We start from the raw sequence: 12,178 nt of genomic DNA on the forward strand, positions 1-12,178 counted from the left end.
ACTTCTGGGACAGGAGGCCTATTTGCCCAGGATGCTGGGCAGCCTGGCTGACAGTGTCAGGAATGGAGAACTGGAGCCCCGTTTTGTGGCTTCCCTGAGTCCAGCTTAATGGGATCAGCAGTCTGCTCCATTATTCACTGTATTCATCCCTTTCTGTCTTCCTGGGATTACAATCAGACTGGCAAACGTAGTTACTAATGATGTCTTCCTTTTCCAGATAATATTGGCTGGTGGCACCTGAGGTCACCGCAGGGAGCAGTGCGCCCAGGCAAGCACAGGGTTATGACAGGTGCAGCTGGGGAGCACATTCAAAGGAAGGCACAGGCCACAGGGCCAGGGCCACAGAGGAGTCAAAATGTGAACGTGGCCACGGACTGGGGGAGGAAGACATTGGAGCTTGTGTGTGAGGAAGATGTCTCAATGCAGAGTGATTTAAGTTGTGACAAGGCCATGAGAAAGTAAAAGCAATGACAAAATGTACTCCTTCAGTGAGTTAAGAAAGGCAGGATCAATCGTGCATAATCAAAAACAGGGCATGGCTTAAAGATGACATATTCAAAGAAGTCTGTTTCTACTGAGAGCACTCTGGTAAGGTAACTGAGTCATACCAGCTCTGTGCTGCTGATTCACTGTTTTGAGAAATCGTTGCACTTTCCTAGTGTAAGTTTGTCTAGAGCTTTGGGCTTGTGCACAAAGACAGACAAGGCGATTTACTCTCACAATTTTGAAACATGAAGAAATCACCAACTCCAAAATGTTTACAATCATATTTGGTACTATATGAAATGCAAGTAAAACAAATCTACATCCCCAAATAAGTTGTGTGCCTTGAACTTACTCCCCGGGATGTAATGAATTTGCTTGAGCACGCCCACCATTGCTCAAAAAACGTTGAAAAGTTTTCTTTTCAAACCGTCTTCCAAAGGAACGCCATTCTTTAATTCCAAAGGGAGAAAATTCTGGTACTGTGAGAAAAGTTTGATTTTGGCAATAACTAAATAAAATCACCCAGGGCTTTGTTTGATGATTCTCTTGAGGGGTGCTGGTTTTGGTAAAAGCTGATATGTAACATAAGAGAAGAGATAGCTTCTATGCACATTTTATACACCTTCCCCGAAGTCATCACCACTGGGATCATTACTGTTGGTGAGAAAAGAAGGGCTGGGTTTACCTGGTGGTGATGTCCCACTAACACGGAAAGGTGGTGTCCCCAACAAACTGAACTTAAGTAACGGAAAACCCAAGGCACTTGGAAGAAATTCCTTTCCTCAGATGGGAACATCCAAATCAAAAGGACCATAAAAGCAACTATATCCCTGGAAATAATAGGAGAAACCACCCTCACTGCTTTCTCTCTGCCCAATGGTCCCAAAATTATGGAGGAGGGGGAGAGAAAGAACAAGACAGAACGCGCGAGAGAGAAATTTAGCAAACTATTTTGTCTCTGCCACTGCAGTTAGAAGGTGGTGGCAATGGATACATTTTCCCCAGGTCTCTAAGTCACAAGTGCAAACATGGTGACGTAGATGTTTGCATCCTTGAGTACTGATTTTTCCTTCCCTTTGACCTCCCTTTAATGAAAATTGATTAGGATCATTATCAGTAAATGTTCTGAAAAGTATTTCATGTGGCCATTTCTGTGGCCTACCAGTGGAAAGAAAATAGAGAAGAAAGAAATAAAACAATGACGTAAGTATCTTATAAATTTATCTTGAAGAATACATAAGGAGGTATTTCTTGATGGCAACTCTTTCTTAAAACCTACATGATCACTGGCAAAAATATACTACACAGAATTTTATTTCAGCAAGAGGCTCATTTAATATAACTGCAATAGCCCAAATATTTGCTCAGAAGAGAAAATGTTACAGCAAAACACGTATACACCCTCCCTGCCACGAGCAATGTTTCCATTATTGAAGCCAAACTAAATATACTTATCCTGGAAAGAGAAAATGGAGAGAAAAGATTTTAAAGCAAAGCAAGGAATAGGGATTCACAACAGAGAGTCATCCTAAAGCTATCTTAAAAACAAATATTCTGCCACTTTCCTGCAAATATGCCAAGGAAAATACGTGAAACAATATGAGTTCTCTTCTAAATGTTGCATAATGTATACATTTATGTTAAAAATATTTCTGCAATTTTTGTGTTTTCCAAATTTATTGGTGACTTTTCTCTGCAGGTTTTACCTAACAACAACTTATTTCATAATTAAGCAAACAGGAGTGAAGTCATACTAGCTGTCTTTACCACCCTTTTTATTCAACACTTAAGACACAGGTGTTTATGGGGAACTTGCTCCTCCTTCAGCTTCCCCTTCCCCTCGGCCTTCACATCCACCTGCATGAGTGTGCACCAATAAGCAATGTTCCAAACACAATGAGCACATTTCCTTCTGAAAGAAGTGAGCAGATGGTGTACTTATGATTATGATATAGCATTAATGAGGACTTTTAAGACATAAAAGTCAGCACAACATTAAATAGATAAGCCAGATCAAAAAGAAATGGAAATTTTGTTTCTCAAAAAGTGTATTGCTTTTCTAGGACACTTACCACTGTTCAGTTTTATTTTAGAGAACTATCATACAATTCTTAATTTCTTACAGCAAGCAGGCCATTTCCCTAAGATTGCGGTTGTGCATACTGTTCAATTCTATTGGAGAACATGCAAAGATTTTGAAATCTTTAGGCTTGTGTACTCCTTTGCCAGTGCTCTTTCTACAGATGTATATTTTTATACTTCTTGCATAGTTTTTTTGTTTGAGGGACAAAATGCTTGGTGAAACTATTTTACATTTGGACATGGGGCAAAACCAACATGCTTAAAGTTGGTTTTTGGCTCCTCTTTGCCAGAAGTTTTACGTTTAGCATTTCATACAATCCAATGGAAATTTTATGTGAGTGGAAGCAGGAAAAACCTGGAGGAAAGCCAACTTCTTTATCTTCTAGCCCACCCACAAACCTGCAGAGAATAATTATAAAACATCAGGCTGGTGTTGGCAGAACCTGATGGATATCTGGTGAACCCTGGGTCAACTGTGAGGGATATGAAGGTAAGTCTTACATCATTCTCGCTCTTGCAGCAGGGCAATCTAATAGGAAGAAACAGACTTAAATACAACTACCTATAGGATATCACTTATTATATGACAGAGTAATGTCTTTAACACATAAGGTAGATCATGTCGTTCCTCTGCTTGAGATACTCTACTGGCTACTTACTTCACTCCCAGTAAAAAATGGAATCCTATCAATGACTGAGTGGTTTCCCATCACCTCACAACTCCTGCAGTCCACTGTAGCCACCCTGGCATCCTTGCTGCTCTGTCAGCATGCCAGGCTGCCCCATCCAGGGGCCACTGCATTTGCTGTGCAGAGGGAGCCATATAGTTTCCTTCCTCTTCTCCATGTCTTTGCCCAAAAGTCTCCTCGAGGTCCCTATCATGCTGCACTCCCCCATGCACTTTGGATCTTGCTTACCCTAGTCTGTATCCATTTCCTCCCATAGAAACCGTCACTTTCTAATGTACTGTGCAATTTACTTATTTGCTGTGTTGATTTTCTGAGTCTCCATCCCTGATTCTAGAATAGAAGTTCCTTGAGGACTGGGATCATGTCTACTTTCTTTCCTTCTCCATCCCGAGCACATAGGCTCATGGCATCAACTAGCACATGATAAACATCTTGAATGCATCAAAGAATAACCTAGACACACAAAGGTGAAGGTTGACCTGGAAGAAGAAGGGGTCTGTGGAGGGGTGACCTACACAACTTATTTAGAGGCTGGGGCAGGAGCTTGCAGCATAGCTGAGCAGAGTGCTGGCAGTGGGGAAAGGATATCTATAAATCAGCTCAGATCACTTTCTAGAATGGCCTTGGGGTCTGATGGGAAGGGTAGTCCACTCTCTCTCCTCTGGACCCGCTCCATGAACTCATCCTAAGTCTCAGAAGAATGATTTTAAAGAATAACGTCAGAGGACAAATATTTTATGGCAATTTGGGTAGTTTACAGTTTGAGTTTTGGACTGATAAGTTGGGGCAATGCGGGTTACACACATATCATCAGGGCCTGTTGTAGATCCTGGTGATGATCACTGAATAGGCATTTATTATGCTGAATAGAGATTTTTAAATACTGAAATTAGCATATTTGAACATTTATAACACTCCTTTGAAATTACATTTAAATTTATGAACCAGATAAAAAATTATTGCTTTACTTTAGAATTACACAGTTTTTTAGACAAAAAAATAAAATATTTTTGTTTTGATCGATGATTGACCATACTCACTTGGTCTGACATCTGTTAGCCATCGTTCGAATTATATTAGGCCTTGTGGCAATTTATTATTACAGGATATTGTAAAAATTAACCTAGGCTTGAAGGAGTAAGATTTAACACTGATCAGAATTTTGAAAAGAAAAGTATCACACCACTCAAATAGAGGGATCTGAACAATAGTGTCATTATTGGAATGGAATGTGGCCTCCCTTCTCTCAAGGGTATAACACTAAAAGCAGAGTGAAAATGCTGGCTTATTTGTTGAACGTTCCTCTGACATTACACTGAAGTCACAGGCGCTACAGAATATTCAATAAGCATGTCTTTCATACTCCAGCACACAGCTAAAGTAAATTATAGTACCAATATCTACCACCGAGTTAAATAAATGAGAGTTCAGCTCTTCCACAATGGTTTCCCTTCTGTTAGTAGAGTGAATTAGAACATTTCAACGCCTGGTTTGATTACTCAGACTTGTGCATCCTACCCACTGCCAGGTAAGTGAGTCTACCGGTAACCTTTGCCTCAAACTTAAGTTATATCTTTGAACATTTACGTTTATCGATGTCTTCAAACTATAACTCTGATGACTTCAGATACAGAGCTTTGATGTCTTTATAACTTAGTAACCCTTTCTGACTAAACTTTAAAGCAACTTTGAATGTGGGTGGAGGGACAGGCCCTTTATTTCAATGGAATGTTTTACCAGTTCCTCTTACCCACATTCCTAGCATTCAGCATTGTGAGAAGGTAAAACTTACAAAGCCACTGATGAACAAGGATGTTGCTTAAATAAGGTAATCATATTTTTAAAATTGTTTCTGGCACAATAATTTAACGTTAGTAATGGAAATCCAAATAAACTTTCAGCTCCTGCGCCAATAATGTGAATGTCACATAAATGAGCACGCAGTAGTGCCTGCACCAGGCTGTTAACCCTCTTTGCCTCTCACCTCTGCATTCATTTCTTGGGGCCATGTGGCCTGCCAGGTGCTCCTGATATAAAGATGAAAAAAGTCCTGCACTCAAGTGGCTTTCAGTTTAGTTAGAGGAATGCCTGGACGGATAACATCAATAAATTGGTGAGACAGATAGGCTCAGGGGTTACAGAGCCAGTGGTGCATAGTGAGCATTTCAGAGGAAGGGTTCCTGGAAGAGATAGTGCCCAGTAGATGCAAAAGGGCTGAAACTAACTTTGTCAGCTGCAAACGTGGTGTGGGGCTTGCTGTTCTTCATTCCAGAAGCAAAAACACAGAGGTTAAAAGGGCTTATGTCGCTGAAAATAAGCTTAAAACAAGACAGCCTTCCAATGAATTAACTCTGGTATGATGATCAAAATTATACTCTGGTGGGTACCTCAAAATTATAAAAACTAAAATATTAGCATGCTGTCTCTCCTCTCTTCTATATAACAACATTTACATCTTGAAAAAAAAATCATTTCCAGATTGGTAGCTGCTTCTTTTTACCAAGAGTTGGTTTTAACTGCAGCTAATGTATTTGTGTAGTGAAACTGTAAGATCAAGCACATGCCTTAAAGAAACAATTGGGGGCACATTTCAAAACCAGACTTCACAAAATGCAGCTATGCCTAAACTCATCACAATTATTTTCCAAACAGTTCTGTTTACCTGATTACACATTATAGTATGTTTCTTTATATTAATATAAAAAACCCCAAAGCAATCCCATGGTTTTTTTAGGAGACACAATACTCAGTATTTTCTTCTGAGTACACTCACAAACTCAGAATGTATGTCATACTTATATCACGTATAGGCATAGAGGGAGTAACTAGATGGATACTGACATAGTCACACAGGGAAACATACATAAGACAGGTATAGCGTGAACAATACATAGATATTTCTAAAGAAAACATTTGTAATTTAGCATTACTCCATAATTGTATTTTATTATTTCTTTCCTTCATTCACAGCACCAAAGGGCATTTTCCCTCAAGTTGAGGGACACACCTACAAAAAGGCAGGCTGGATCTCCACAATCTCCACATCCACTGCATGCCCGTTCCCCACCTGTCCCCTTGGAGTCCACTGACACCATACAGCACTGGGTACCTACCTGGCTGAAGCTCTGGCCCGTAGCTCGGGCTTGTGTGCCTCGGGCCGGGAGCTGTGAAGGGGTGGTTTCCCCCAGAGCCAGGGTCTGGTTGCTATGGTAGCTGGCCGGATACTGGAAAGACCCTTCAGGTTTGGAATTGAGCTGAAGTGCACTCTGGGAGAGCAGGCTGGGCCCTGCATTGAAAGTCATTTAGAGCAGTCAGTGACAGTCTCAGTGAAGCAGAAATGATATGTATTATTTATTGAGAGTAGCCTAGAATTATCTCATGCACATGATTCCAGCCATCCACGCTTAAAATTCTGAGAACTAAAATGACCATATAATTTGACTCCAGCTCTCAGATGAGATTTTTTTTTTTTTTTTTGGTGGCGGTTTAAAAGTTCTCAAAGGAGTAGATTTTTCAAATGATCTCATCCTGACCTACATAGAGACATTTCTTATGAGACAAATTAATTAATCAAGTAGCTATTTTGGGATCAGACCATATCAGAAATATTTGAAATAATGTAAAACTCTACTTTTTGGTACCTGTTAATTTTGCTAATATAATTATATCTCCTACTTAATGATCGAGATGCTAAAACACTCGAAACCTTCCAATCACTGACAAATTCTATTGTATAAATAGTGATATAATACCTCAGTGCCTGAAGGGTAGACAGTGTTTAAAATATTAATAGCTCTTTGTACAATGTGGAATTTACCGTCGCCTCACATAATCCCTGATGACTGGTTACCTTTACCATCACAGCAGTGCACAGTAGGAGAACAAAGAGAATATACAGTGTTCAAATTCGTGCCACGAATGTAGCTGATATTACAAGGGATGAAGAATCAGTTTCTGGTCTTATTTAATTATACGTTGCATATGAAATTGTGTTTTATTTTCTTATATTCTATTTAGATGAGATCCAAATAGAATCTTCCCATTTTCTTTTTAAGGAAACATCTTCCCATTTTCTTTTTAAGCAAATTTTCTTTGATCAAATTTAATACTCTCTTTGGGGATCAAATAAGTATAGAGGAGAGTAAATGTGCTTGTTACTTTCCATTGTGTGTGTTTGAGAGGGGCTGGGATAAGAAGAGTGTGTTAGTGGCAAAAACTTGGCAATACAAGTTTTCTCCTGTCTCCCTGTACCATAGTACAAAGTCATATATTCGATGGAGTGTAATAATACACATATAGACTATAGCATAACCATTATTATTAACCATAATCATTCTTGATCCCCCTCTTTGGCTGTTTTAGACAATAGTATCACTTCTGATAAGTATGAGCAAATTTCAAGTTCCTTATTTTTTCTTTTTAAGAATGGAACGTGACTTTATATTTCGAATGAGACATGATGTGCATCACCTTTCATAAAAATAATGCATCCTCTTTTAAATAACATTGGTTCATAAAATCTTTGGCACTTAAGGCCTTCCCAATCCCTCTGATTTTCTGATGGAACTTTAAAACAACATCAAGATATTTTTTAATCAGTATTTGAAACAACATGAAGATAATTTTTCATCAACATTTTATATTGAATAATATGCCAATTAGCTAGTACAGTTATTTTGGAATCTATGCAGTTTCTGGGAAAAAAAAGGTAAGCAAGGAAATAAGTGTTTTCATCCAGCCACAACTTTATCATGAAGGGTATAACAAAAGTACAAATGCAATCCCTTTACTTTTAATTTAAGAAACCCAGTCCTGAGAAAACAGTATGTACCAGATGGTAACATTTCCAATAGCCTGGAAAAAAATCATTTATTCTGTCCTAATGGTGTTATAGGACTAATCACTGAATATAAGGAAGTCTCTGAGGGGAGACATATTTAGAGTTTGATTCTGGGTGCCAGTAACGTATTGTTCCCATCACTGCTATGGAAGCTGCCAGGCCCAGCAGAGTCAAAGAACACTGTCTGAGGTCCAAGTGACAGGCAGGCTCAAATATGGGAGAGCCTCTGGAGGTGGGGGAAATGGAGACTAACCGTAAAGTGGAGGAGAAGGAGGTGGGCACTGGGAAGACAGTGACAACTGTGGCTAAGGGCTTTACCCTTGGTTCCTCCGAAGGTCACATCTTAATGGTGGGAATAAGCTATGGTGGAAAAGCAAAGGCCTTTTCAGCTGGGTGGTCACCATTCTACCTGACAATGGAGGGCTGCCCGCTGAGGCTTTCTTGGCTCTTTCTTTTTTGTACAGTCTACCTGGGCATAATGGCTTGCACTGGCCATACTCTCCTCCCCCCTTGAGATAGTAATGCATCCTAAGAGCAAAGAAGGTTAAAGCAGATACAACGACAGTGCACAGACCTTTGGAAATATGAATAGAATGAAGTAAATAAACACATAAACAAAATATTTAATTTCACGGAAGAAGTTTAGCATTATCTTAAAACAGATAGTTGCATGTTCTGATTATTTGCCTTTCAAAGAGAATGCAGGAATTGCTCTGAAGAACTGTTGTGAGTATGTAGTTAGCAAGTTAAATAACTTTGTATATTCTGAATAGACTCATACAATTATCTCCAGAAACCTACAAATGCTGTCTGCACAGGATCTTCTAATGACAATGTAAAGTCCCTTTTCAAAATAATTTCAATTAAAAATATGGTTTACTTGCTCCCAGAATATATATGATAGAACAATGAAATCTGTTCATCTTTTATAGAATCAGTTGTGTATTTGATCAGTACTCAATGAAAACTAACCATGATTTTCTATCTCATTACTCTATTCATACATCTCAAGCACTGAAACCTAGATGTACTCTGACAAAAGTAATGACAACAATGAGCAATGTATCAGAATATTACAACACTGACATATAACCTGGCAAGGACAGAACAGTCAAGACAATAGCCAAAACCGTGTACGCATTTTAGAATGTTTTTCCATTGCTCACTAGGTTTTAAATCAGTGTCATTTATTCATTCCAATTTTAGAGAGCACAGACATATGAATATATGAAACAGGTTAAAATTGTAGGACAATTCTTAATTACTTTATAATGAAAGTACAATTTAAATGTAACTAACTTTCAATTAGCTTTATTAATATTACTGTGCAATGAGGTAGAAAATACAAATTTGCTGAGGATTTAAAAAGCATTTATAGTTTTGGGCTTTAAATTATGATTTTTTTTCCTCCGGAACTTTTGACTTTTTATCGAGCCTTGCTTGGGCTAGAGGTAAAATGAGGCTGTGGTCCTGAATCTATGGAGTCTATGACCTGAAGGATGCAGGTGATACGGAAAGAAATGGTAGAGGAAGGGAAAGAAGGTGGACCCTAACATTTCACCCAGGGAAACAGGCTATTGTCTTTAATGCAATGATTTCCAGAAGACATCTGAACTGTGAGCAACAGTGGATCATCATGTCCTTCTTGGCCACAGAGAGCAGAAGCCATGGTCCCATTTGCCTTCAGATGCTGACCTGAGGGGTCACAGTGACTTCTTTGACCATTTGGCCCTTCTCCATGATGGAACAGTCCTCAGAACTGAGCCCAAGAGTTTTCCCAAAATGAATCACCCCGTGAGCCAGGAAGAGAAGGTGAAACCATTTCCTGATACATTGATAAGGCTTAAGACAGTTTTCTTTGCTCTGAACAAAACCTACTAGTCTTAACTGGATAGAGAGAAGAAATTCCAAGGGAACTACAAAGTTGATTCCATTAATCCTAAGAAGATACATGAAGCAAGGATCTTGAGTGTAACACCAATGTCTCAGTATGTTTTCACATGTATGAAGTGGTTAGAGACTACACAGCAACCTGTGAAAAAAACTGCATGATCTTCATTTTTGTCCTAGAAGTACAGGCAGAGGCAGAGAGAGGTTAAATTGTCAGCCAGTGTCACACACATGGTAACATGAAGAGGCATGGATCCTTATCTTCTGTCTCCAAGTCCAAAAGTTGTTTTTGTTTAATATCAAAGCACTGTTTCTTTAAGTCATATATACATGTCAGCAGTTTAAGGTTGAAAAAGTCCTGTGTAAACAGAAATCCACTTGTTTGCAGGAGAAATCTTCATGCCTCAGATTTGGGTGCTTCTCCAGTGAACTGCTGCTTACAGATTCCAGGTGCTGGCTAGAGGAAACTCACTGTCCACTGCTCGTGGGACAAAATCAATCTCAGAAGATGCAGAGGTTGAAATGTTAATTTTCTGCATAAAAATTCAGACCCACTTATAGGTCATATCAATACAGACACTATATAACACAGACACAATATGGCCGGCTTCTTCTGATCAGATTGAGTATTTTAGAGCTTCCATGATAATGTGTACTTGTTCTGTTTGCATACTTTTAGAGAGACTTTATCTGGAATTGCTAATATTTGCCTTCTTTAGCTGAACATCTGCCTCAGAATACAGTAGACCTTCAATTAAAGAATATACTTTGTAATAATACAGAAAAGGCCAGAGGTCTGCAATGTGGCATCCCGAGTTATTCTATAAGTCACAAGCACACTAATGGAGTATCTGAACGTGTGTTGAAAAAAATCCAGGACTGGACATCCACAGACCTGGGCTCTAGCCCATCTTCATACTTATTTGACCATAGATGATGATGACAAAGATGATGACGACAGTGACAGTAATGACAAGTTAACCTTTTTTGAGTACTTATGAAGTTCCAAGGACTGTCCTGGGCAGTTTCCATCTACTAACCCATTGAATTTTAATGACATCTAAGCGAGGAAGGCACAACCATTCCCGCTAATGTCGAGGGAACTGAGGGATCCATTAACTGAGACCTCGCAGTTACTGGTGGACCTGGCATTAAAAAAAATAGCAGATTGTCTTCAGAATGTGTGTTCTTAAACACACTTCATGATTCTGTCACAACAAATTGTAATCTTTCCCAATTTGAACACTTAAGGAGATAATGGATGTGCAAGTGCTTGGAAAAATTTTAACTGCTATATAAATATCAGTTATTATTATCTGATTATCTAATTGCATAGCCACATGGTCTGATAACAATAAAACTTTCACTGGGATTTTTTTGGTCTTGAAAACCTTATTGCAGGAATGTCCCACACATCATTTAGGTTTTCTTTCAACAACCTGCAAGCTTTCATCTTACAAACAAGACATACAAGGCACAGTTCATTACAATGGCCTGCATGCAATAATACAACAACAACAACAACACCAAAATTAATGTCAGAGCAAATAGATGAGAAGCTAAAATCTTTTGGCACTTAGAGACAGTTCTCCGTTTCCTCAGCCTGAAATTCTTTTTTCCATCAACCTCAAAACTCATTCTCAAACTTAAACTGCTGCTTAAATGTCACCTCCTAATATTTTCATAGAAAATATTAAGCAAGAATAAAGGAAACAGATGGTAGAATTTATGTACAAAAGGGTTATTGGAGATTACAAAATCAATGAGAAAAATTGCTGATTATTTCTAAAATTACTGAACTGATTTAAATAGGTTCAAAGCACTTTGATCAGACTTAACTCTGCAGAATAAAAATATTCTGTTTAAACTTCACTACTAATGATCTCATTTGTAGCAGCAGTTTCACCTTTATGGGTTCCGGAAGAACGTGCCCATTTACAAATTTACTTAGAGTAAGAGGTAGCTACTGGTGATAAAGTGGTTGTTTACTCCTGATCTTCATTAGTAACTTATAAAGCTCATTTGGAGGAGTTTCTCTGAGGAGGTCCCCTAAAAATAGTGGCTCAGAGCATCTGCCATTGCAAAAATCAACTGAGAGAAAAAGCCCAAGGGGCTTGTTATGCAAGAAAGATTCAGGGTTGATGTAGTTGTTCTATGGGCAGGTGTGTTTTTAAATTTCATTTCTAAGCCT

General features: G+C 38.7%; 1 protein-coding gene across 7 annotated transcripts in view; it reads right to left on the reverse strand.

Moving 5' to 3' along the window:
- The window catches only part of CTNND2 (catenin delta 2), a 938,008-nt gene that overhangs the window by 423,147 nt on the left and 502,683 nt on the right, over positions 1-12,178 (reverse strand). For all 7 annotated transcript variants that reach the window (XM_003263165.3, XM_012501684.2, XM_030813911.1 and 4 more), the window contains one exon: positions 6,371-6,543. In XM_003263165.3, coding sequence (XP_003263213.1) covers positions 6,371-6,543 — 173 coding nt within the window. The remainder of the gene's footprint in view (positions 1-6,370; positions 6,544-12,178) is intronic.

The sequence above is a fragment of the Nomascus leucogenys genome, chromosome 6 (assembly GCF_006542625.1).
Source record: "Nomascus leucogenys isolate Asia chromosome 6, Asia_NLE_v1, whole genome shotgun sequence".
Taxonomy (NCBI): Eukaryota; Metazoa; Chordata; class Mammalia; order Primates; family Hylobatidae; genus Nomascus; species Nomascus leucogenys.